The 26942-nt window shown below is 43.6% G+C and overlaps 4 protein-coding genes across 5 annotated transcripts; 2 read left to right on the forward strand and 2 right to left on the reverse strand.

Annotated features, from left to right (window-relative positions):
• Positions 1–208: 208 nt before the first annotated feature.
• sf3a1 (splicing factor 3a, subunit 1) lies at positions 209–9423 on the reverse strand. Of its 2 annotated transcripts, none has more exons than XM_076039079.1 (17): positions 9318–9423; positions 5310–5360; positions 5109–5187; positions 4453–4565; positions 4156–4360; positions 3809–4066; positions 3642–3716; positions 3409–3559; positions 3129–3325; positions 2911–3028; positions 2000–2307; positions 1668–1913; positions 1359–1566; positions 1110–1264; positions 851–952; positions 696–767; positions 209–611 (listed from the first exon to the last, which is right to left on the reverse strand). In XM_076039079.1, exons 3-17 carry the CDS (start codon positions 5154–5156, stop codon positions 510–512), a joined length of 2358 nt encoding a protein of 785 aa, XP_075895194.1. In that variant the 5' UTR covers positions 5157–5187; positions 5310–5360; positions 9318–9423; the 3' UTR covers positions 209–509. The 2 variants fall into 2 exon arrangements, with proteins under 2 accessions (XP_075895194.1, XP_075895196.1); XM_076039081.1 differs by having other exon boundaries at positions 4453–4562; positions 9318–9422.
• Positions 5204–8589, forward strand: ccdc157 (coiled-coil domain containing 157). The gene is made up of 10 exons (XM_076038943.1): positions 5204–5733; positions 5818–5968; positions 6044–6695; positions 6781–6858; positions 7092–7252; positions 7332–7508; positions 7817–7958; positions 8122–8261; positions 8399–8449; positions 8554–8589. The coding sequence occupies exons 1-10, from the start codon at positions 5486–5488 to the stop codon at positions 8587–8589; spliced, it is 1836 nt and encodes a 611-aa protein (XP_075895058.1). The 5' UTR covers positions 5204–5485.
• On the forward strand, positions 8463–14947 carry LOC142897052 (coiled-coil domain-containing protein 157-like). The gene is made up of 10 exons (XM_076039082.1): positions 8463–10563; positions 10664–10814; positions 10923–11580; positions 11661–11738; positions 12081–12241; positions 13064–13240; positions 13321–13462; positions 13655–13794; positions 14194–14255; positions 14359–14947. The coding sequence occupies exons 1-10, from the start codon at positions 10316–10318 to the stop codon at positions 14606–14608; spliced, it is 2067 nt and encodes a 688-aa protein (XP_075895197.1). The 5' UTR covers positions 8463–10315; the 3' UTR covers positions 14609–14947.
• Positions 14948–18270: 3323 nt separating this feature from the next.
• Positions 18271–25999, reverse strand: slc7a4 (solute carrier family 7 member 4). The gene is made up of 5 exons (XM_076039010.1): positions 25624–25999; positions 23544–24634; positions 21315–22024; positions 20995–21103; positions 18271–19866 (listed from the first exon to the last, which is right to left on the reverse strand). The coding sequence occupies exons 2-5, from the start codon at positions 24523–24525 to the stop codon at positions 19652–19654; spliced, it is 2016 nt and encodes a 671-aa protein (XP_075895125.1). The 5' UTR covers positions 24526–24634; positions 25624–25999; the 3' UTR covers positions 18271–19651.
• Positions 26000–26942: the final 943 nt, after the last annotated feature.

The following is a 26942-nucleotide window of genomic DNA, read 5'->3' on the forward strand; positions in this document are numbered from 1 at the left end:
TGCTTTCACCCATACAGCTTTCTCCTTGCGGCGCCTTCATGAACTGCAAGCCATGTCAGCTAAAGCTAGCAATTGGTCGTTGGCGCTGCATTTGATCTCGTTGCATGTCAGGAACTCACTAATATAGTTAGGACTGCGAAATAATCGCTAATAGTTACACGTATGTGCAATTGGTACCACTATGGGTGAAAGAGGTATCAAAAGCAGATTTTTGATTTCATTGCTTTATTCAAATGAATGGACGTCACAAGACTGAGTTTTCTTACACGTTACCAAAGCAGTCCCGTCATCAGCAACTTGAGAGCTAAATTTGTGAAATCACGCCTAACATCAAGTGTTACCATACAGGATACAGGACAACAGATTCCATAAAGATCTGAGAAATAAAACTAAAGTTGCCATTTAACTAAAACAAAACAAAAGAAAAAAAAATTAACATGACATTGTTATGAGTGACATAACAGCCAAGATAATCAAAAAAAAAAATCTTGATCTTCTCCAGACGTTGCTCATTTCTTTCTTCCACCTCTCTCCTTTAGTGCCAAGTGAATGACAGAACCGTTGTTCATGTTGTAATAAGCCAGGGAGTTGGAATCCTTGATAAAAATACCCTAAAAAGGAGAAAAGCAAAAAACATTACTCAAACGGCTTACAAAAACGGTTAGGGCGTAAAGTAGTTCCGAATGAACACGTACCTCATACTGCAACTTCTGTTTTCCTGCTGGCATTCCGGTAGCTTCGTGGATTTTAACTTTAATGACAGACACCTATGGAGAAGTCAACGTTGCACATTTAGAACTCTGGCATCAATTCTATGGAAGGGCAACGTCATGCGTGTATGACAAAATACCTGGTCTGTGAGTGGGACAGTGAAATTCAGAATTTGGCCGTTCAGCTTCCATTCAGTCTTGTCCTGCATGTTGGGGACCTGGACTTTAACTGCCACGGGACCCTGTAAAGGAAAAAAATTAATGTGAGGAGTATGAAAAAAAAACACAGGAGAGTTTTTGCAGAAGTTGTTGTCTCATTAATAAAAATGAGACATGTTTTGTCACTTCACAAGTGACATAAAAGCAACTTAAAAATAATAATAATAAAAAAAATAATACCTTATTTCTACGCAGAAACTCCTCCTCTGGAATAAGGTTGTCCTCTGTCTTCATCTTCTTGCTGAGCGGCTCATCGTCATGCGGTGGAGGCGGGTGGGATGGCGGCGCAGGAACAGAGCTGGGCGGTTGTGGAACTGGAGGAGCAGGGACAAACGCTGCAACAGCAAACAAACACAAAACAGGTTAGTGAATACGGATTCAGCAGCTACACAGGACTGACGTGTTTGCTTTTGAAGACCTGGATTTTACCTGCAGGAACAACCATGGGAGGTGGTCTGGGGGCCATGATGTGAGGCGCGTTTGGAGGCAGAGGCACCACGTTGATGCGAGGAGCAGGAATCATAGGCGGCATCGAAGCGAGGACTTGGCCTGGCGCGAGGCGAACCACAGGAGCCACCGGTGGTCTCGGGAGAACCGGTACGGCAGAGAGGAGCGTGGTGCGTACAGGAGGTGGCAACTGTTTGGAAAACAAAAACAAGTGCGGGGATTAATAATGCAGCCAGTGGGGGAAAAAAAAGAATTCGAATGACATAAAATGAAAAGTATGGATTATCTTACAGAAGAGGGTGGGCGAGGCATTGAGATGGGAGGGCTGGGTTTCAGCAAAATGGGTGCGGCGGAGGGCATGGGGGGCGGGTGATGGATCTCGCTCGGCTTGCTCGGACCGATCTTCTCCTTGGATTCGTCCTCTCCCACCAGCCCCTTGGCCTTGTGGATGGCTTCGATCTGCTCCTGCAGCGTGATGTTGGCCTGCGCCGCCTGCTGGGTGCGGGCCATGCTTCCAGAGTGGCCGTCCCACGTGACCTGGTGACAGGAAACGGTTCAAAAGATCAAAACCGCCGTTCGAACTTGGAAAGCTTGAAATGTGAATCGAGCCGCGGCGGCGTCACCTTCTCCTCTGGCTTCTGGATTTCTTCCTCGCCGATCTTTTTACCGATGGCCGTCTCCTCCACACCGAAGATATCGGTACGCCTCTCAGCCAGCTGCTTCAGGCTGCTCTCGATATCCAAGCCCGGGGCGTAGACCTCGTCTTCGGTCTGCCTGTCTCTGATGCTGCGGTCCCTCTGCTCCAGCCAGCGAGGATCCAGCAGGCCAATACGCATGTGCTCTTGCATCTTGCTGGCTGGGATCTTCTCGCCGGTGATTGGTGAGATGAGGTACTCGTCTTGAGGCGCAATCGAGGGCTGCAGCTTGGTGGCTGTGACGAAAGAAAAAAAAAAATGAAAACAGTGTCAGCTTATTTCGTTTTTTACAGTACCGTTCAAAAGTTTGGGGTTGCTCACTCATTTCTGCATTGAACTCCACTATGACCAGTTTTCTGAAACAATGATCTTAAATGCTCTGCAATCATAGTGCACGAAAACCAGGTTGTGCTTAACAAGTATGGGGACATTTTAGTTTCATGAAAACTATTAAAGAGCCTAAAATATAAACCATGATGCTTTGTTGACTCTGATGGTTTAGCACACACAACTATGTGTGACTATAGTACAATTTTATGTTGCAGTAATGTTTCATTTATTTATTTGAGCAATTTTAAAGCATTCAACATCTGTCATGATGGATGCATACTGCACATTTGATATTCATTCTCTAAAGTCACATTCAATTAGACATTTAAGGCAACAACTGTCAAAGCCATCCCATAATGTTTTCAGCACATCCTGATGGATTCTTGTGCACAACTGATATTCTTAGCAGCATTCCAGTAGATTATTTCATGAATCTGATAATAAAGTTATAGAGTTCAGTGAAGAAATGAGTCAGTGTATATTCACTCATCTGAGGGAGCACATCCTACCTTTAGGGTCGTAGTCCTTGCGAATGATAACCTGATCAGGTGTGGGTGGAAGTGGGGGTGGCATTGGGTTGTCTGGTGGCAGTGGAACCTTCATGCCATCATCATCCTCATCGGATCCCTGAAGAAAGAGAAGTGCGTTGGGAAAAAGAAGGCAAGTTGTAATTCAGGGCACGGACGGTTTGCGAGAAGCGTCGTCAAGGAATTTCTTTGGCTCTCACCTCATCCATATCCTGCACTTGAGTGTCTTGATCAGGTTGCGAGTGCTGCCCATGGTTTCGTTCCTGCCTCTCGTCGTCCTCGTCCTCACTTTCAACCTCCATCTCGACCTCCTCGCTCTCACCAAACTTCTCGTAGCGCTCTTGGATCAAGATGCGAGCGCCAAGCTCCTCTGGTGTGGTTGGTGGAGGGAAGTGGCCTGAACAAACAAAGCAAAGACTGTTAAAGTGGCTATCTTTTCACAGTCATGTACAGAGACTGATCCAGTCGACGTCATATTACCTTGTTCATTCGGCTGGAAGTCCACCGTCTCGACCACAACAAAGTCGTGCCAGTCTATCTGCGCGTATGCCACACGTTCTTTTTCTCTTTCCTCTTCCTCCTTCTTCCTCTCGCGCTCCTGGAACTTTGCCCACTCCACGCGGTACCTCACCTGGTTGGCAGTAAGACAAACCGTCAAGATTAGCATAACACAATGTGCAACATTGCTGCAAAAAAACGGGAAAGAAGATTACCTGGTCCAAAACCTCTCTTGGATTCTCAGCCTCCCTCTTCAACTTGGTCAACAAACCTTTGGGAGGAATCAAAATCTGCAGGGGTGAAGGACAGGACAGAAATGTAATGCGCAGCAGGAAACCATCGGGGAACAACAATGGCAAAGAAGCACAAAAAGTAATCTCACCTTGGTGTACTGCTCAACAAGTTTGGTGAAGTAATTGAACAGGCTGTGCTGTGGCCGTAGAAAGTCAAACTGGTAGTTCCTCTGCTCTTTCTGCATCAGCTGAGTGAGAAACTGCCGACCATTGCGAGCGACAAACTGCGCCGTGAGCTTCACAACATCCAGATCAAATGCCGAGATGGACGGCGGGTCTGCGATGAACTCAAACTCCGGAGGCGGTTCCTTGGGAACAATTGTCTCTTGAATCACCTGTGACTGCACCTGTTTAAAACAGAAACTCGTGGTTAATAGGGAGAAGCCTGGATAACGTGCCGCTAACAAGACAAGAGTGGGCTCAAAGTCAAACATACCTTTTGAGGAAGCTGCTGAGTTTGCTGCATGGTCTGCTGCATAACCTTGGGCACAGCTGCAGATGGTTCCTGTGCCTTGCCCTCTTTAAATTCAGTGACCTTATGACGGTAGTAGGCATGGTAGGGATCATTAGGGTTGAGGAAATTGAACTTTGGGTTGTTGATCTCATTTTGGCGAATCCTAGCTTCAAACTCCGGCCCGTTCCTGTAATTACACAAAACAGTAGTTTAAGACACACAGAATTCTCAAAATCGTTAATTAGTCAATGGGCAATTCAAATATGAGGAACATCCAACCTGGCAACAAAGCTGGCTGTTTTGTCAACAATGTTTCGGACTTCGGGAGGTGGATAGATGATACCAACTATTGGTTTGGTTGCTGGAGTTTCTTCTACTGCCACATCGTTCTGCTGATAGGATGTAAATAAGTTAGGATGCAGTACATGTGTTTAATAACGAAGAAAGAAACATACAACAAATGTTACTATCCTTACGGTGCTGGACAATTTATTAAACAGTGAGTTAAACCGATTTGTTCTTTATATAAATGTGTTGTAGAACATAGATACCAGCATAGAGTTTGAGCTAACACCTCTCCCGCCAGTATCAGACACAGTGTGTTTACGTAGCTATTGCAAATTAATTTACTTGGAACGTCTCTGCAAATAAGTGACGGCCCCTTTGTACAATTTTTACTTGAGTGGGGGGGGGGGAACGACAATCTTGGCGTTATCGGGATGTTGGATGACTCTTTGACATCTTTCCACCGACAAAAAGCTAACAAAACAAGCAATAGCTTACCGGTGATCCTCAAGTAAAGCAGTCACTTAACAACTTAGACGTTTAATAGCATTTCTCATTAACAGTAAGCCGGTATATAATCAAAAGTGGCTGATAACTGACGTTAGCTTAGCCACATTGCTAGCATGAGCTAAAGCGCGGCGGTCCATCACCTTGTTGTTCGGCTCCGGCGTAACAATCTGAACAGGCCCAGGCGGCATGGCTCTAACTTGAATGGAACCACGGCGTTATCTGAAAACACACAATTAACAGTAAGACCTTATAAATGAAGCGGACATTTTGCATACTACATAGGTTTATGGAAATACATGCTATACCCTTAGCGAATCTATTTGATGAAGTGTAGAACTTACTGCGTCGCAGTCTCGTTGACCGAATGGAGGTGAACTACTTCCGGAAACATCCTGGAAAGCAAAGCATTGTGGGATATGTAGTACACTTTTGTCGTTGCCAAGGAAATCTTTAGTCAACAAGCAATATTGCCGTCATCTGTGTCTCGGGCACATAAACATCAGACACCTTTTTAGTCATGACACAGCTGTCGGGCTACAAGGATCGAATTGAAAGCCTTCGGGTAGATCTCCTTGACCTGCAAGGTGCGACCCAGGACGTGCTATCCAGAACCGGACCAGGACACTTCTTTTCCTGGAAGTTCCCGGATCAAAATTCCTGTAACCTGGACATGGTAGCTCTGTTGGAGCAGTATGACTACTTGGATGGAGAGGACGAGTTCAATCAGCAGTCACACACTATGCTATTGGAACTAATGATTGACAGGTAAAGCAAAGTCTGACACTGTCACACTAATACACATGCATTGAACATTATAACAGATGTTGTTACTCCTCTCTCACCAACAAGACTCCTACATCTTCTGCAGAGCTTCAACGCTTATGTTAAGAAAATCAGGGGCAACCAAATGAGAGATCAAACGCAACAGAGGGGTTGCATGTCAGTCGGCCTTGTCGTGAGAAACTACTGGAGTAATTTAATTAAATTTACTAAATTGAAGGTATGCAAACAGCTGAAGGCAAAACTATAAAAATGATTTCCAAAATGTAAACATGTCTCATTTTCTTTCTTCAAGGAAACCTACAGGGGCGTTGGAAGAGCCAAGACCAACAATGCTGAAACTGAGTCTGAGACAACTGACCACCATCAAACAAGATCACAAAGTACTTGTTTGTCTCCCATTTCTTTAGCAAGCTCCTTAAAATTTTCACCAGACAACTGCGCTAAACTACCTAAAGCCAGCAGCCAAACTGTAGGTTGCCAGACATTCGAATCATCGCTTGTTCCCTGTGATGCATGTCACCACGTGCAGTCCGTCTTGAGGAAAACGGGAGATGCTTTGGTAGAGATACTGCAGAGCGAGTGCCTGCCCTCATCGCTGCAGCCACTGTTGACAGCCATTGACGAGAGTCTGGAGTTGGGACTTATGACAGCAGGTGACGTCGCCCAGTGGGCCACTGAGCAGTGCAGGGACATGAGGCGACTGGCAAAGCACCTTCAGGATGTGAGGGCGACGGTGAAGCCTCTTCAAGAGGACCTCAAGAAAGCAGAAGCCGAGCGGGAGCAACTCCGCTCTCAGCTGGAACAAGTTCAGAGAAAATTCAGGCAAGATGTCGACAGGCACCAAGCAAACATTGTCCAGCTGGAGTTTACGCTGCGCAAAGCACAGAGATCCGTGAAGCAAACGGAGCAAAAGCTGCAGGAGGAGCAAAAACAACACAAGAAAGGTGTGGAAAATTCAAACGTTTCCACAAAACTGTTTTGATCTAATCCAACTAATATCTGACTCATGTTACTTATCAATATCAACAGAAAGTCGATGTTTGGCGGAAGAAAATTCCAGATTAAAAGAGGAAGTGGAAACACAGCAAAACACCTTACAAACAACTGGTAAGAACACGTCCAATTCATTACCACTGCTGATAAGAATTGTAAAGTATCCAATTCATGAAGCAAGGATACTCGCATTTCTTTATTAATTTTAATTATTAAACAATGCTATCAGATGTAGAAATTGTGGTACCTTAAATTAAGATCTTGACCAAATATTAGTGTATCAAGAAAAATACACTTTTCCTATTTAATCATGTACTGATAGTAATAGATGTATTTTTTTTTTACAGAATGCGAAAAGAAGGCGCTCCAGGAGAAAGTAGTGACCCTACAGGAGACCAGTTGTCAACTACAGGAAGGAATTAGGCAGTTGGAGGCTCAACTCTCAGACACAAATCTGTGCTTGGACAAAGAAAACGCAAGGTACCACAGTGCTTGTCGCCAACAACAGGTCAGTGTTGCTGCACTGCAGCATGTTCGACTGTTTTAAGTTTTGGCTCGTGACCATCTCTCATTTTGTGGATGCGAAGGCAATGCAGGCGAAGCAGCAGTCATTGTTGAAGAGAGTGGACGTTCTCGATCAAGAGTGCGAAGAGCTGCACGGGCAGATGGTCGAGTGGAGAGACAAACACCGCGACTTGCAACTTCAGCTTCAGCAGATGTCAGAGGGGAAGGAACAAGTGCAGGCGCTGCTCGCTGAACAGCAGGTGTGACACAATTCTTACAGAGCAACTATTTCGTCACTCTCCTCCCTTTATGAGTTTAAGAGTAAGAAGAATAAAAATAAGAATGCCTTTAATTATCCCACAGGGATACACATGGGAGACATTGCATAGTTAAAGCGGCAGAATGTAAATAAATAAATAAATAAATAAATAAATAAGGTTTCATTATCTTCCCTCTCAATTTCAAATTTCAAAAGTCAATATAACTTTGCATACCTAAAATACTGTGACTAGTTTTTTGTAACAGCAGGTCACAGCTGGCAATACCACCCATTATTGTTTCTCCTCAGGACCAGTGTTCAAAGCTCCAAAGGGAGAAGCAAAGCCTGGAGACCAACATTGCCCAGCTGCTGAGCAGCGTTGCTGAGCTGAAGGAGAGCAAGCGAATGCTGGTGGCTTTCCCAGAGCTCAGCCCGGTGGTCATTCCACAAAGTAGGCAATCATCTATTTAAAAAATTAAAATAAAAACAGTCTGCAAAGGACAACTCTGTTCAAATTACTATGGGGATTTTCTTTTTTCATCAAATTCAGCTCTTCTATGACTGCGTAAGTTATGCAACAAGTGTTAACATGATGCTCGCTGTCAAATTTCAAGGTACAGGAAGTGTGCTTTTGGATATGCAAAAACAGCTGCAGGCAAATATCATCCGCATAAACGTTCTGGGGCAGGAAAACACTTCCCTGCACAGCACCATCGAGAAGCTGAGGCACAGTGCACAAAGAAGTGCCAGTGAGGTAAGACTGGCCTGTATATGTTCAATGTTAGTTGCTTGAATTGTGAAATCCATGCAGAAATGTTTTTCTAATCCTTTTTTCCCTCAAGGATGTTTCTATGTATTCTTATTAATGATAATGAGCATGCATGTCAATAGGAAGCCTCATCTCAGCAGACACAGAGCCACTCTCTGCTGAGCACGCAACTGGCAATGTGAGTTTTACTATATAACTATTAGTATTATGAGTAAAACCAATATTTAACAATTTAGTAATTGTTCCATTTCTTGCTTCTCCTTTGTATGCTCCGCAGACAGAGCAGCAGTTCAGTTGGTCCAGGATCCAGTAGGAAGGAAGGAGAACATGGGGAATGTGGTTGGGACTCAGCTGATTCAGAATGTACCATATTACCTCCGTCGGCCTCGAAGCAATCCCCTCAGCTTCATGTTCAAACCGTGCAACTTAACATGGGCTCTAAAAATGCCAAAAGCCACGTGAAAACTTGCAATGCCTCTGCCCTCGCTCAGAAGAAGAGCTCAGGTCAGAGGAAAAAATGAAGCACTGTTCATACAAAACATGAATATTAAGTAATTACTTTCTTAGTGCGATCTGAGATACTTTCTACACAGTAGAAGGAAAAAGCCAGATGCTAGATGTACCAAGGAGTGAGTCGCAGTTTAGATTTTGTTTAGTGAGCACAATAGAAAGAGAAAGAGCGCAGAATTAAATGATCAAATATATAGATAGATAATTGTAAGGACATTAAGAGCTCTTGAATGCAGACAGAAAAAGTGCTTGTAAAGAAAATAATAAATGCTGACGATGGCAACTTGTCGTACATGCTGATGATGATATACACTTACTTCAATTATTTTCTGTTATTTAAACCAATTATTTAATCCAGTACCAATGCAACACAATTGCTCACTAGACTAGATTGCTCACTCCATCCTCCACCCTCTACTATCAAACCCCTCAATGACTCTGTCATAGGACTGTCATAGCAATACTTTTGCATACAGCACGTGCTTGTGTTCCGTTTAAAGTCAGCAGTGGCAGAAATGCCCTTCTGCTTACCTGTGCTACTGGTCTCAGATGTGCCATTCCCCAATTTGGCATGCTGTGGCCTGTCAGAGAGGTAGCTGCTGGTCCACATGCATCATTCCAAGCTTCTTACTCAGCAAGGATGGCTGGATTATCTAAAAAGACCTGGAGAAGTCGAAATAGGGCAATTTCTTTACCCACCAAGAAGGATTTTGGACGTGATTGAACACAAACTTTCTTTTACAAGGTGAACTGAGCTACAATAGGTAAGGGGCACGTTTAATGGTGTCTCAGGATCACTTCTGATAATTCTTTTAGTAGAAAAAGAAGTTTGTAGTAGGGTTACCATAAACCTTTGGAAAGGCACAAAAGGAAATAAAATGACCCAAGACGGTGCTCCATTAGGTAAAGGTGAAATTGCAAGCACTCAACCCATCAGTAAATGTATCATAATGTATACATTTCTTTTCAACGTAAATAAAAATATATTTAGTCAATGCTTAACCCTTTCCAGTGTTCAAATATTAAATTCTATGTCAACAAACTGACCAAAAGAAATACTTCCAATATAACGTGTCACATATGGCTGTCTACAACAAAAATGTGTGTAGGGGGGAAACCAAAATACTTCACAGTACATGGGTGAGTTGTCACTGAGACGCTGATTCCAGAAGGTGCAGGTTTTGTGCGCAGCTTTAATCTGAGATCAAAGTTATGCCATCAGCTACTGGATAACTTGGGTCTGGGTATCAGTTTTTTAAGTCACAATCTATACACAACGCTTGAACCTACAGAAAATACAAACCAGGAAGGAATAAAACACATGGGTTCTGAATGGACTGGATGTTAAGAACCATTAAACCTCAAACAGGAAGGGAAAAAAATCAGATTTTCACATTTGTATTTGTCACAAAGTGAAAAAAATCACAAAAGTAAATTGAATTACCACAATGGTAAAAACACATGTGCACTCTAATTCTACGAGTCGCCAGTTTGAGCTGGGAGCTGTAATGTAAATTGTCTTGACAGTCATGACTCAGTTCTCGGCCTATCAGGATCGAATCGAAAGCCTCCAAAGAGAGCTGATCGACCTGCAAGGTGCGACCCAGGACGTGTTCTCCAGAACTGGGCCTGTCCAGTTCTCCTCCTGGAAGTTCCCAGATCAGCTCTCCTGTAACCTGGACATGGTAGCTCTGCTGGAGCAGTATGACTACGTGGATGGAGAGGACGAGTTCAATCAGCAGGCACACACTATGTTATTGGAATTGATGATTGACAGGTAATTTAAAAAAAAAAAAATGCTGAGATTATATTATGTATGTTAACAGACATTGATTATCAAAACATATTTCTTGTTTCTGTTTTCTTACATCATCAAGGCTCTTGCTCCTCTTGCAAAGCTTTAACGCTTATGTTGAGCAAATCAGGTGCAGCCTCATGAGGGACCAAACCATAGAGGGAGGGTGCCTGTCAGTCAGCCTTGTAGTGAGAAACTACTGGAGCAACTTAATTAAGTTTGCAAAATTCAAGGTATTCAAATATTTGAAGTTATGACATCAAGACTATACAGCACCAATTGTAATGAGTCCAGTACGTCTACAGGGAAGTAACAGGTCTTGCTGCTTCCCTCTCTTTCAGGGCACCTGCAGAGATTTTGAGAAAGCCAAAACATTTGACTGTGATGAGACTGAGTCAGTGTCACCGTTCTCCCTGCAAGCGAGCTCAAAAAGTACTTGCTTGCCTCCGTTTTCACCAGACAATTGCGCTAACGTCACTCCTGTCCACACCACCTCATGGCATCCTAAAGCCAGCAGCCAAGCTGTGGGTTGCCAGACATTAGAATCATCGCTTGTTCCCTGTGATGCATGTCACCACGTGCAGGCCGTCTTGAGGAAAACGGGAGATGCTTTGGTAGAGATACTGCAGAGCGAGTGCCTGCCCTCATCCCTGCAGCCGCTGTTGATCGCCGTGGACGAGAGTCTGGAGTTGGGACTTATGACAGCAGGTGACGTCGCCCAGTGGGCCACTGAGCAGTGCAGGGACATGAGGAGGCTGGCAAAGCACCTTCAGGATGTGAGGGCGACGGTGAAGCCTCTTCAAGAGGACCTCAAGAAAGCAGAAGCCGAGCGGGAGCAACTCCGCTCTCAGCTGGAACAAGTTCAGAGAAAATTCAGGCAAGATGTCGACAGGCACCAAGCAAACATCGTCCAGCTGGAGTTTGCGCTGCGCAAAGCACAGAGATCCGTGAAGCAATCGGAGCACAAGCTGCAGGAGGAGCAAAAACAACACAAGAAAGGTGTGGGAAAAAAAACTAAAGTATCCGCAAGGCCGTTCAGATCCAATAAACTACTGTCCAACTAATGTTGTTATCAACAGGAACTCAGTGTCTGGTGGAAGATAATTTCAGACTAAAAGAGGAAGTTGGAACACAGCAAAACACCTTACAAGCAATTGGTAAGAACTAAAAAGTTACAAAATATTCAACTTTATTAAAGACGTTCACACTATATTCTCTTGTTTTGTATAGGTACAATAGCACTTAAACACACAAACAATAATGCTGATGTCAGTGTGCAGTTAATGGGCAAGCTTAGATATTGAATTTAATTTGATCTCTAATCTCAATCACATCAAACACATATATTTACAGTGCTGTCAACATGCAAGTTGGTATCAGCTAATCTGCATTTGATAACTTTATCTTTTGAAGTTTTGTACAAAATACACTAGTCCTGGTTAAACACAAAATAGAACCGTTGGCAAAACAATTTGTATCAAATGTGTTTTTCCTGACAGGATGTGAAAGGGACACACTGCAGGAGAAAGTGAGAACCTTGCAGGAGACCTGTAGTGAACTACAGGACAGGATTCATCAGATGGACTCCCAAATTTCAGAGACGAAAATCTGCCTCGGCAAAGAGAAGGCAAAATATAACAGTGCATGTCGCCAACAAGAGGTCAGAGTGGTGGCAAGAGTAATTGAATGGATGCTCCAGAGAGACATTCTTCCAATTGTTGTTAGAAAGAATATTGGCCACATGTTGGTTTGGTTTGACCCTTTATTCACATCCGAAGGCCATCAGCATGTCACTAAAATATAATTTACTCAGTATTGACATACTACAAATAGGCATGCGCGGACATATAAATAACAAAGTATGCCAAAATAGCAGAATACAGTGATATTTTAATTGTTAAATAGTAGTCAAATAAAGCGCTTATGGAGTTCAAACTGCATCATCTTTAGCAGTGATTGCTGCTTCGTCTGCATTTATATATATATTTATATATACATTTATATATTTTTGTGTTTTTATATACTTTTGGTGGATCATAACGATGGAAGAATAGAGAATAAAACAGGTCCAAGTGTTGACCCGTGTGGCACACCTAGAGGACACTGTTGGCTAGAAGATTTGACACTACTGACAATCATTGTGTTTTTGGTTGTCTCCCCATGTCCCACTGATGAACTAGTGACGTGTCCAGGGTGTAACTCCACCTTAGCACCAAGACAGCTAGCACAGACTCCCGCTTGTCTGCCACCCGGAATGCAGGAGAAGCAGTAATAGAAAATCATGGACAGATTATCAAAAAAATCAAATATCTGTTAAATATCTGTCAATACAGAAAAATCCGCAGTTCATTAGTACTCTACAATACATTAAATATATCCTTTTTAATCAGCATGCGTCAGTGTAAACTTCAAAACCACAAAAATAAGCCTTGATCGGGCCAGGCCTTTATCCTCATCTTTCCCATTACATTTGTGGTTACAGTCAATGCAGACGAAGCAGCAATCGCTGCTGAAGAGAGTCGACGGTCTTGACAAAGAGTGTGAGGAGCTGCATGGGCAGCTGGGAAAGTGGAGGGAGAAACATTACGACCTACAGCATGAGCTGAGACAGACGTCGGAGGAGAAGGAAGAAGTGCAGGTGCAGCTGGCTGCACAGCAGGTGTGTGTTGGTGCTCCGAAAGACAACATGGTTCATGTTTAATGCCAAGCAGTGCACACTTCAACGCTTTGTATCAACAGGACCAGTGTTCAAAGCTCCAAAGGGAGAAGCAAAGACTGGAGACCAACATTGGCCAGCTCCAGAGCAGTGTTGCTGAGCTGAAGGAGAGCGAGCGCCTGCTGGTGGCTTTCCCAGAGCTCAGCCCGGTGGTCAATCCACAAAGTAGGCAATAATCTAATATTCAAAACCTGACCTAGCCTAGCCTAGCCTAGCCTAGCCTAACCTAACCAACATAATCTACATCTGCAAAGGTCAACTGAACTATGTCTAATATCTGAAAATCAGAATCAGCTCTACAATATCTACTTAAGTCATGTCAAGTGTTAAACACGATGTTCACTGTCAAATTTCAAGGTACAGGAAGTGTGTTTTTGGATATGGAAAAACAGCTGCAGGCAAATATCATCCGCATCAAAGTTCTGGGGCAGGAAAACACCTCTCTGCACAGCGCCATAGAGAAGCTGAGGCAGAGCGCACAAAGAAATGCCAGTGAGGTAGGACTGGCCTGTATGTGTGCAGTGTTTGTTGTGTGAGTTCTTATTGAAATGCATTTTTTTCTTGTGGATCTATTTGAACTGCAGGCAGGACAGCTTTTCTTTGTGGCCTTTCATCATACTTCATATGTGTTAGCAATAGCAATTGCTGGACCAATTTCTAACATGACATTGAGTCATTGCATGCTATTATTATATCATTCTTGATGGTTTCAGAGCTATTGAGGTAAAACATACTGCTGTTAATATTAATATTAATAGTTAATATTTTTGTTTAAGCATTAAATTCTAAAACTGAGCCAACCACATATAAACCCCTTGGATGGATTAAAAAAAAAAAAAAAAGTTTTGAGGAAATACATGTTTGCCCCTTAATTGGTGAGACACCCATGTCAACAGGAAGTCCCATCCCAGCAGACACAGAGCCCCTCTCTGCTCAGCACATATGCAGACATCTCAAAGTGAGTTTCCCCCCCTTCTGGGGCAACTTGGCATTACACGAAAAGTGAACGCAATAAATGACTAACAGTTCCATGTGTTGCTTCTGCTCAATGTGCACCACAGACTGAGCAGATGTTCAGGCCGTCCAGGGTCCAGTGAAAGCTGGAAGGCACGAGGACAGGGGGAATGTGGTTTGGAGACGGCTGATTCGGAATGTGCCACATTACCTCCGTCAGCCTCACAGCGATGCCTGCAGCTTCACGTTCAAACTATCCAATTAAATTTAGGTTCAAAAGATGCTAAAAGCCACGTGAAAGGTTGCAATACCGCTGGCCTTTCCCACCTGAGGAGCACAGGTCAGAAGAGAAAATGAAACCCTGGTTCCAGTCAGGATTTCTCTACTAACAACCCGCCTTGACCTGGAGTTAACTTACAGGAGCGATGAACATGCATCGCACAACCACGCCATTTTTAAAGTTTATTACCTTGACTCTACAAGTGAGGGCCATTAGAAGCTGGTTTTAATGTTGTTGTTTTTATTTGATTTTAAAGGTAATACAAAGACATTTTTTTTATGAACAGCTGATTCATTGACTATGACATGCTTGACTGCTAATGCCTTACTCGAACATTGTAAGTATTTGTGCCAGTGATCGATGTTGCCTGTTGTTAATAAATAAAATAAAAAATGATTGTTGTTCGCGCTGCAAAACCCAGTAGAGATTTCCTTAATGTCTTCATTTGTTTGGCAATGTGCTAACTGCCAAAAAGTTATAATTATGAGAGAAGTTAGAAACGGATGACATTACATCACTATTTCATGCTATACATGAGTGTTAACGCTTATTACTTTTAATGCAATGCTTTTCCTTTATTTATCGATTTTTCTGTTACAATAAGGACCAGGGGGCTGCTGTCTATTAAGTCTTTGGGATAAATTCTTCTGACCGATCCCTGACAAACCAGGATGTATCTGGTTTACCCTTCCAGCAGGCCGGTCATGCGGCTTTAAGTAAACAGCCAATTTGCAAAATGTTAAATGCAACAGCACGTGGAGGCAATGAAAACATTGCCTTCAGGCCAAAGAGGACCTTTTACATAATTCCCTGAGAGGTCTGTCTGTTCAGCAGCCACTGAGGCTGAATGTAAGGAGACCTTTAAAGCTGTAAAATGTTGCACCAGTGACAAACGGTGACATTTTAATCATCACTGCGAGGGAAGCTAATGACAGAAGAAAACAAAAAGAATCAACATTACAACAAAGTAAACAGAGTATTGGAAGTACCAGTTATGTCTTTTGGAGTTCATCAATGAGTGCGCACAGGATAGTAAATGGCAAGCTTGAACAGCGATCTTCTTTCCCTGTGTGAATGGAGGGAGCACATATTTATCTAAACATTTCAGACATAGTGTTAGCGACGTTGCAAAACAGTCTCTCAGAATTGTTGTGGGAATGACTTTCACCAAGGCCCATCATCGACAGCTGGGTTGAGTTCAGCGGTAATAGGAGACAGCATCATGCACAAAAGGATATCAAAGTTGTTAAAATGCAGCTGCTTGGTTAAAGCAGCTCTAGGTAACTTTTCGACCATAAAATTATGATTCCAAACTCAGTGAAGCGGTAGATAAACGATTAATAGGATCAATGGTGCCGCCTCGGCAGCGAGAGGGGGGGGGGTTGTGCCGGCTGTAACTGCACAACCCCGCGCCGGACGCACCACTTTACGGTAACGTCACACGTTTATTTAGAGGCAGTCTTACATACTACTATTACAAATACACAAGATTGTAAAACGACGGAATGGAACCCAACAAGTAACCTCGATGAAAGACGAAGTAGTAAAAGTGTTGAACGTTTGCTACGACGTTATTGTCGTAGCAAACTCGTAGCAAGCTCAAGTTACCTAGAGCTGCTTTAAGAGTCGATTTCATGCACAACTTCTTCTTTTTAATCACAATTGAATCTGAGGAAAGGTTGTAGCTTTCTTCAGCAAAGTTCATTATAAAGTGAAAAAAACTAAACCTATGCCTCAGGAAAATGCATTGCTAGGGTGGCTGTGGTTCTTTGTCTAGCTCAGCCACACCTGCAGTGGCACAGACCTGCATGTTCGCACAGACACCTGCAGACAATAGGAGCATTGTGATAGCCATAAGTCTGCACATGAAACTCATAAGTAATTAGCCACAGGGTGTGCATAGGGTGATGATGCATTTTACTCCTATTGGTTGATTAAAAAATACAATATAAAAATTAATCCAAAAGGGTTAAATATGGCACATTTGCTCCACTGTGAAAGCCCATTGCAGTAATGGTGCTTTGTGTGTGTGTGTGTGTGTGTGTGTGTGTGTGTGTGTGTGTGTGTGTGTGTGGTAACCTGAGCTCTCTATTTTGTTTTGTTTCAATAGGCTTGCAAGCCAAACGCACATATTTGTGGCTGGTCTCTATCTGTGTCTAGAATGCCACATTTCTGACAACAAGGTTGAGAAATATGGTTGACGGTCAAATCCCAATAAATACTTGATTAAATCACCATGTTTGGTCTGAGAACGAGGAGCAAAATGTTTTTGGGCTGTTGGCCATGTTAAAACAGACATACAGGAATGGAGGAGCCAACTGATATCTCAATATTGGTGCGATATATGAAAAAATATATATATGTATTTATACATATATGTATGTATGCCTGTATATGTATGTAACTATATACACACATATATATGTATACACACATATCAACAACAGGCTGGGGGTTGGGTGCCAGGTGGCTACCAGCACATTAGGTCAGGTAATTAGTAACCATGCCTACCAGGACTCATTCACTTGAAGCACTGCCTGTAGTGTTTGCTTATGACAGAATGAAACCAGTGCTCACTTCTGTGATTGCTGCTTCAAAACATTTATTTTTAGCTTGTAACACAGTCCTCTGCATTATGCACACACACACGCACACGCACACGCACACACACACACACACACACACACACAGAAAGAATGAATTAATCAAATGCGCCAACAGAGTGCAACACTATTAGGATAGTAAAAAAAAGTGGCTAGAGAAATTTTATCTTGAAGAAAAAAGCACCACAGCATTAACGTCCCTTACTGAGTTTGACATCAAAAGCACATCTGTGACAAAAAACAAGCTGATTTTGATTGTGCAAAGTTGAAAATCTTCCCCGGCAGTCCCATTTCAATGATAGAAAAATGACTCAAACTGTGCATTTTCTCTTACATTTGTGTTTTGGTTGTATAGGTGCTATGTTTGAGTTACTATGTGCCAGATAAAGATAAAAAGAAAAAGAAAAAAAAAAGAATTGCTGAAACCAGCCAAGTCTCTATTGATTACATCATGTTTAAGGCTATGTTTTGTTGTTGTTGTTTTGTTTTTTTTATGTAACACAAGCAGACATTAGTTGGAATGATATAAAAAAACAAACTTTTTTTTGGTACATTAACCTTTGTAAAAATAAGGTCTCGTATTGAGAGCTGATTGTGGGAATGTTTGCTGTATAACGTGTGCTTTTTCTAATCTAGGTCAGGCTGCACACTGGCGACAGGGGCTGCAGCAAATCTGTGGGGATTACACAGGCCTGAGAGATATAAAGCACATCCCAGGTTTTAAACAGAGCGCTGATGTCAAGCCTGCCCCACCACCCCCACCCCTTCCCCCCATCATCATGCACAAGAAAGGGACATGTGACACTCTAAGAATCATGGGACAAGATTTAGGAGATTAAATAAAGCACTGGAGTGTGAACAGGTTAACACGAAGGTCCAAAAGAAACTGACAAGAGTCACATACAAAGCCGTACGACACACGTGACATGCACAAGTAAAGGTGGCAGAAACAACTGTGTCCATAAAAACTGAAATCCCACAACAATATAATAATAATGACAATAGAAAAAAAATAATAGTTTTCTTAATAAATATACATAATAAGGTAATGTCGAAACAACTTTCTTTGGAGCTGTCAGAATGGTTAAGAAACAAACTACGATGAAAGACCTTTTTTTTTTTTTTTTTTAACTTTCTGTGGGAAGAATTTAAAGGTACAAAGAAATTAACAACTCACAAAGGTCAGCTTGTCCTTTCTCAAAAACAAAGATGGGGAATGCTGAAAAATATCTTTGACAAATGCAAAGGTAAAAAAAACAACAACCATAAACAACATGTTGAAATGAGGGTTTCTGAGTATCATGCTACTACTGAGCAGTAATAAAACACAGCTGACCAACCGCGTTGGCAAAGTGATGATGATTTCATGCTTCACTTTCACCAGTTGAACAAACAGGCAAAACGTTGTTGCTTTTCTTCAAGGCAGTTCATTCTAAAGTGCAAAATAAATCATCCTATGCTTCAGGAACAAAAACCAAACCAAACTAAAATGACTGTGAGGGTTTTTTCTGTCTGTGGTTTTGAAGGTCTGTTCCTCCGTTTTCTCTTTGTTTAGCTCAGCCACGCCTGCGTTCAAACAGGCCTGCAGGTTCACACAGACGAACATTAAACCCCTGAGCAGTTAAATAGCTATGGGATGTGTATAGGGTGACGCCAACATTTCATTCTATTGGTTGACTTAAAGGAAAAAAAAACCTTTAAAACCGTTAAAGGATACCACATTTGAACTTTGACGAAGAAGCAGATTTTCAGTGAGAGCATTTAGTGGAGTCATGGTGTTTTAAGCAAATAAATAATAATAGCTGCTGCTGCTGCTTAGTCTGTTGCAACCTGAGCTCGTCGTCTAGTTCGTTCCGGTAGGCTGGCCACCCTAATGAAGGTTTATGTATGAGATGTATGACGTGCCACGCTAGAGCCAAATAAGCCTCCGAAAACAACGCTGAGAGAGAAGGTCTACGGTCTGTTGGAATCAAATAATTATCTGACCATGTTTGAGCTGATCTGTTAATGAGGAATACAATGTTTTTGTGCTGTGGCCACTTTAAAGCAGACACACAGGAACGGAGGATTCAATTCAAGGCAGACACGACTTGTGTTTCAAACTTTGTGACATCTAAAAATCGCAAGTGCTCTTTTGCGTCGACATAAATATTCAAAATCTATATCAGAACCGATAAGTTGAGAAAGGGTCTGACGGACACGATGAGCAAAACAATTCCGATTGGCTGACAGTGTTGCTAGACGGCAGCTGCTCGTAGAGTGTGTCACACAATGCTGATGCTCTGAAGTATCTGGGTCATAAAGCTCTCTACTGTACATTCGGTTATAAGAAGATATACAAATGTGCTTCACAATGAGACACGGAGCATGCATCCCTTGCCATAGTGCGCAACCAGCTGGAGAGCAACAGGTGCAGACTGCGGCCGACTGGAGATACAGAGAGGAGTCAGGTAAGAACAAAGCGTTTGCAGTGGAGACGATACCAGGCAGTGGTACGGATCAGAGCGTGGTCACACATCATCTCTTCCCGGTGCTGTCTTCAGCTTCCGGGTCAGCTTCCGGGTTGATGTGGTGAGCCGAGTCCACTTGTCCCTCCGGCTGGACGGACTGCACCGTCTCCACCAGGCTGCCAGAGGGCAGCACCACGTAGCGGGCGGCCATGTCTTTGGGCTGCAGCTCTCGCAGGCCTTCCTTACTGTGCCAGATTCCGTAGCCAAAATACACAAGGAGACCTAAAAAAAACCAAAATAAAGAATTCGCTTAGAGCATAGGTGTCGAACTCTGGCCCGTGGGCACAATTTGGCCAGCAGTGTAATTATATTTGGCCTGCGAGGCAATACGAAATCACTGCTAGAGCCGAACCGCCCGTATTACACAGCACATGTACAGCTAATACTACAAATCCCAGAATGCTCTGCTCAATCTGGGCAGGGCAGTCATTAAATGACATAATTATTACTTAATTGGTTTATTGTTATTTTATTTCAAAATATATTATTAGCCTGAGAAAAAAGGTTACTGTTGAATTTTAAATCAGGAGGCTGCAAATAAAAAAGATCTGATGAGATTTTTTTTCAATAAATATAAACGTTGGCCCGCGAAGACACCCCTGACTTGGAGCAACGAAACTCTGCTGTGGCCATAATGACCAATGTTGTGAATATCCAGCTCTAAAAAAACGGAACAAAAAACAGAAATGATCTCATTAATACAAAAAAGTAAAAATATAAATTTAACACAGGCCAAAGTTTGGAGAGAAATTGAAACCATTATCAAGGCAAAATTATTATATGTGTGGGCTGGTGTTGTCTAAACTGTACTGGAGCAAAATAAAACGTCGGCTCTCTGCTTAAATGTGCTTCCACGGCTCGGAAATGTCCAAAAAATTTAAATGGAACTTCACCTATTGCCCTATCAAGTGCAACGTTCCCCATGAGTGCATCCTGTTAACTCGCAGCAGTCTGACAGTTGTGTTTAAGGGGTTTACAGGGTCCAGAGGAGTATTATGCTAATGCAGCTAATCCTTTTATCCCAGTGACCCTCTCACTAACCTGGAATTAGTGCTGTCTGATACGGCACTCCACATCCTCAAAGGAAACTTTTTTCTTTTTTTTTGTTGCTGTTTTCTGCCTGTGCACGTCAAACTGCACGCTGAAATGATATTATATTCACTTCTGTCCGCCTCAGTTGAGCACACACTAGAGTGTGGAAGTGTGCTGTGTACACTACCACACGTGTTTGCACAGGGAAGAAGTTGTACAGCTAGTTTTTTGTTGGTTTTCTTTCACAGAAAAGCCCCTATAGACTGAACATGACGTGCTTGAGAAGAAGTTTGGAACACTGAGCATTCTTCTCCTTACCCACAGCAATCCATACGGTGAATCGAATCCATGTCAGGTAGCTGAGCTTCATCATGAGGAACACATTGATAAGGATGCTGAGACCTGGAGTGAATGGAACCAAAGGTACCTACAAAACAGCCACATCATCAGTCACACAACTGTGAGGCGTCTGAGGACATGTCAAGACATTGCATCGCAACAACTTGGATTGAAGTCAATCACCAGAGCATACAAGCAAAGATGACAGCTTTGAATCAATACACAAATATTTAATGTTATCTAAGCGTTTGTACATGGCGTGACTATGAAGAAGAAAAAAAAAAAACAGAAGCGCTCACCTGGAATGTTTTGCTGTTGGTTTGCGGCTCGTGAATCCAAATGAGCGCCAGGCTGATGACAAAGGCGAGGCTGAAAATGACGAGCAGCATTGCGAAGCTCCATAACGGCAGCTGAAGCGCACCCCTTCCAAACTCCAGCACGGCGCAGAAGGAGACCGAGCTCACGATCAGAGTCATGACGCAGAAGGCCACCACCTCTCCTGGCTCGCAGTCCCCCAGAAACCTGCCCAGGTAGGGTTCCCAGAAGGCCTTCAGCTGGCCCACCCCGCGCCGCTCTTTGCTCTTCGTCCTTTCCACCAGCTGCAGTTTGTCAGAGAAGGACTCGTACTGCTTCAGCTCCCCGCTGTCCTCGGTTATCGTTTGGGACTCTGACAGAGCCGGCGTGGGTTCGGCGGCGAGGTTGGGAGTGGTGGAGGCCGTTTCCTTGCCGCTTGTTGTTTTCTCGGGCTGGAAGCGCAGCACGATGACGCTCGCCGCCACGAAGGAGTACGCCAGCAGGGTGCCGATGGATAGGAACTGGACCAGGGCCTCCAAGTCAAAGGTGAGAGCCAAGATCGCCATTAGAATCCCAAAAACCAAAATCGCAACGACCGGGACTTTGGTCACGGGGTTCACCCGCGCAAAAATGGAAAAAAACAGCCCATCCTCTGCCATGGCGTACACAATCCTGGGGAGGGAGAAGAGGCTGCAGAGCAGCACCGTGTTCATCCCTGGAAAAGAGAACAATCAGTCAAAAAAAATAGAGCTGTGCGTCAAATAGAACTTCTAAACTGAGGCTATCCTTACATTTTAATATATGTATGTTCATGTAAGTATATATATGTATGTACAGTACATAATATTATATATAAATATTTAATTTGTATAAGTACTACTATACATATAGATACTGAAGTTTTGATAAAATTACTAATCATTAATTATCACACACTGTGTACTGTTGTACAATGTTTTCCCAACAGATTGCTGTAGCATCAACAGGTGTTGAGGTTACCCAAGCAGTAAGTCGCCATACACATAAATGTCTGGAGGCCAATGGCCACCACTGTGAGCACCTCTTGCAATTGTAAAGGCCAAAGTTAACTTGTATTAATCTTGTGATATCTGAATAAATCCATCCATCCAAATACCCGCTTCTTCCTGAACTCAGGGCTGAGGGGTCTGAAGAGTTTTTCTTTTCCTGATGTGTGTATTGGGAATATGTATACATATATGTATATATAAAATGACACATATATGACATCACTTTTATTGATCTTTTTCCTGAAACAAATACGCGCCTTTGTATGGATGTTATGTATATGTCTATATTTATGTATGTACACACATACATATTTTTGCATATATGCGTTACACACGTTAAATACGTGTGTTTTTGTCTAGTTCTCTGCTGGCTGTAGAACAAATTGCTCTTCAGGGGACAATAAACTAGGGATGCACCGGTCCGATACAGGGATCGGTATCGGATCCGATATTAAAATAAAATTCTAGATCGGGTATCGGTGACAATGAGCCGATCCAATGGCCCGATCCATAGGAGCAGTTCCGTTCTGTGTATTTCTATGCTGTGCGACGCGAGTGACGTCTTGCCGTGCGGAGTGGAGCGAGCGAAAGGATCCGCCGTCTGGAACTACTTTACATTACGTCCGCCATCAAACTCCACGGCTACGTGCAATATCTGCACATCTCTCACAGCCCGCTGTGAGTGATGCCGTTGCATGTGGGGGAAAAAACACGCTACCGCTGATTTTATTTTTTATTTTATTTTTTACCAAGCTATTGAAGCTATTCTGTTATTCAGCTGGTTTTGTAATGGGTGTTAACGTTCTGTTTGCACAATTGCATTACACTATAGCTGATTGCTTTGAATATCTGCCATTCAAGCTAGTGAAGCTATTTGTTTATTTTGAATTAATGTACTGGTACACAGCATTAAATTCGTTTTTCAGTACATCTGGATCATTTTATTTGTTTTTAGAAAATGAGGAAAGTCTGACATTGCCTTGCACAAAAAGACAGTTTTTTTCTAAACAACAAGACATAATTTGTTAGGTGATTCAATGCTGTTTTTCTGTATCGGTATCGGATCAGTATCGGCCGATACTAAACTTCAGATATCGGTATCGGTATCGGAAGTGAAAAAAGTGGATTGGTGCATCTCTACAATAAACACATTCCAACTAACAACAAAACTTATCTCCACCCCACCAAGTAAAGCTGCAAACTCACCACAGATTGACCCTATGGCCACAATAACTCCAGCCCAACTGTAACCACGGCGGAAGAAAGCATCGGCCAGGGCGGAATTGGGGTCCAGGGTATGCCAGGGCACCATCAGCGTGAGCACCGTAGACACCAGGATGTAAGCCGAGGCAGCCAGTGCGAGGGAGATGGCGGTGGCGATGGGGATGGCTTTCTGGGGGTTCTTCGCCTCCTCGCTCGAGGACGCGATTACGTCGAAGCCCACAAACGCGTAGAAGCACGTGGCCGAACCCGCCAGTATCCCAGACAGTCCAAACGGGGTGAAGCCTCCTTCCTTCTGGCTCCAGTTGGCCGGTTCGGCCAGCATGAAACCAAAGACCAGGATGAAGACGATGATAACCATGCTGATGGTGGAGAAGATGTGGTTCAGATAAGAGGACACTTTAACGCCGAAGGAAATAAAGCACGTGGCGACTATTAGGATCCCCGCAGCGAGGATGTCTGGATAATGTGCGAGGAAGGGCACGTCCCACTGCATGATGTGCGTCTCCGTGAAGTTCTGGATGGCGTGGTTGAACATGGAGTCCAGGTAGCCGCTCCAGGCCCGCGCCACGGCGGCGCCACCGATCATGTTCTCCAGGATGACGTTCCAGCCGATGAGGAAGGCCCAGATCTCGCCCACCGACACGTAGGTAAACATGTAAGCCGAGCCCGTTTTTGGAATGCGCGCACCAAACTCGGCGTAGCAAAAGGCGGCGAGCAACGAAGCGAAGCCGGCAAAAAGGAAGGATATGATGATGGCAGGCCCGACTATGTCCTTGGCCACCGTCCCCGTCAGGACGTACAGTCCTGAGCCCACCATCCCACCAACTCCCATCAGAGTCAGGTCCAGGGTAGAGAGGCAGCGCTTCAGTGACGTGGCCATCATGTCTTCATCCAGCGTCTTGAGTCGGTTTAGTTTCTGACAGAAGCGCACCGCTGGGGCGCAGCCTCTCGGACAAGCGGCCATGGTTAGAGTGTGAAACAATCCAGCACCACAAGTTGTTGTTGTTGTTGTTGTTGTTGTTGTTGTTGTTACAGCAGTCGCAGCTGACCCATCACCAGACCACAAAGTAAACCTACAAGACAGAAGCACACATTGTTTTCAGTGGCCTTGTTGAACCTGTTTCCATCTGTTCAACGGTCTCTTTAAGATCCCTGCAGCATGTAAAATGCAACAGGAACACTTGCATTTGAATCCATAGGTAAACTAAAGGAAAATGTCTACATATGAAGCAATAGAGACAGTAAATGATCTATGGAGTGGTGCTTCAAAAGGTATCAAAACCACTCATGCGCACATACGCTGCTATTCATAATTAGGACAATATGAATTATATGAAAAATTATATATTAGTGAAATTTTGCTGTTTTACATTAAAACAAAATCTGAAATGCTACTAAAAAAACATTACTTTTTCCACAGTAAATTAATAACAATTTGCATTATTGTGTTATTGCTTTATAATTTATAATTTCTCCGGTGCACTTTTTTTTCTTTTCTTTTCTTTTCTTTTCTTCTTCTTCTTCTTCTTTTTTATTTATTTATTTATTTATTTATTTTTACCAAAAATATCAACGCAAAGTATTGCATCAGATCATATCGCTAACACAGGGAAGGCCCTTTTGGTCTACACACTCTCACTGGCTTTTTATTGCATTACACGGCAACGGGATATCAGCGAGTCACTCATCACTCAGCAATCCACAGCCAGTCCACGTCATCTCAAAGGCCTCGGACGCGTCGAGGTGTAAATAATACCAAAAGCAATAAAGCTTCAAGCAGACCACCGTGATGAGCGGCGCGCTTGTGACGGTCAAATCAATCCTCCGCCTCGCCGAGGGGTAGAGGCTACATCCTCCTCCCGGCTCCTGCCACCCTCCCCGACGGCCGGATGACGACGGCAGGTTGTCCCCGCTGTAATTACGTAAGGCTTTATTCCTCAATATACGTTGCGGCCCAGCCTAGATGTTAGTTCCAGCTGGAACGCCACCTTACCTTCACACGGAGGGAGGGAACCTTTGTAAAGGCGCATAAATAATTAAAAAAAAAAAAAAAAACACTCACGGTTATTTCCTGCCGTGGTTGTGGCAGAGATGCCGAGCGTCGGTGCGGCAGGTGCGACTGGTTATTCCATCGGTGAAGGCAGGAGGCGATGGTTGCACCGAGAGAAGGAAGGAAGGAGGAAGCTCTGCCGACGAGGTCCAAGCTCACTGATGTCTCTGTATCTCCAAGTTGCCGAGGTGCATCATGCTGCTCCGGTGATGGAGACGACGGGGCGCCAGCCACAAAACGAACCCGATACGCACCGCCAGGGAGCCGAGGACTTTCTTCTTAAAGCGACAGTCGCATTTTTCGCCCGGCCGCGTACACACGCAGACCGACCCCTCCCCCTACACTGCCCAGCATATGGCTGGCTGCCTGGCGCCGATCCCGGGTGCGCTCCGGTGCTCAAGCACACACTGAATTGAATGAATGGTAAAACTGCATCTTTGACATGAATTGCACCGCTATTGGTTACCATCATTTTGCTTTGATACACACTCAACATTTGTGCACAAATATATGTACTTTCTACTTCTTTTCTTTTTTAATCCAAGTATTATTATTATTTTTTAATTATTATTAAAGGGCACCTATGATGCGTTTCCACTTTTCTGAGCTTTAAAAACTGTTACAATGTTGAACCCTATCGTCAAACGATCGAAAATCGTCAAATAATGAGGTTTATGCGTTTGGACGTGAGCCCTGCAAATTGTTGGGCATGGTTCTAAACGCTCTGTTCACAGAGATTTTTTCAACACTGGGAACGCAATGACGTCATTTCGTTCCAGAGCTCCTTTCATGGCCAAGCTCAGGCACACTCTCGGACTGGTTCCGCCCTCCCCCGCTCTGCCCTGGAAAATGATGTCGCAATGCGCTGCTCTAAGAAAAAGTTTTTTCAGTGTCAGGGAAATTAAAAAATATAAAATAAAAAATACAGAGCGACTACCGAAGCACCAAGGACCACAACCGTCGGCGTGGAACGAACAGAGAAAATGTTGGAGGTTTGTTCAGCCTAATGCGGATGCGATGGAACACCGGTCCGGTCGGCAACGGGAGGGAGACGGGCTCGACTCGGCCGGTGGACGACGAGATAATAGTCAGCCACGGCAATATTTGAAAACATGTATGAGGACTGTAAGTGTATTATGACCTCAAGCAACATTAGTTTTAAGACTACTTGCGACGTACAACCGCGGAATCGTGTTGATGAACTGTTTGCCACCACCGCTAACTCCGTGCTCTGCTTGTTGTGTTCGCTGGCAGTGAAACGTGAAGAGGCAGCGATTTTGACTCACAAGTTTCACTCCTTATAGCAATTTTCACGCTGCCAGCATGTTAAC

Source organism: Nelusetta ayraudi, unplaced genomic scaffold, assembly GCF_046127955.1.
Source record: "Nelusetta ayraudi isolate G7.1 ecotype Tasmania unplaced genomic scaffold, CSIRO-AGI_Nayr_v1 ptg000058l, whole genome shotgun sequence".
Classification (NCBI taxonomy): domain Eukaryota; kingdom Metazoa; phylum Chordata; class Actinopteri; order Tetraodontiformes; family Monacanthidae; genus Nelusetta; species Nelusetta ayraudi.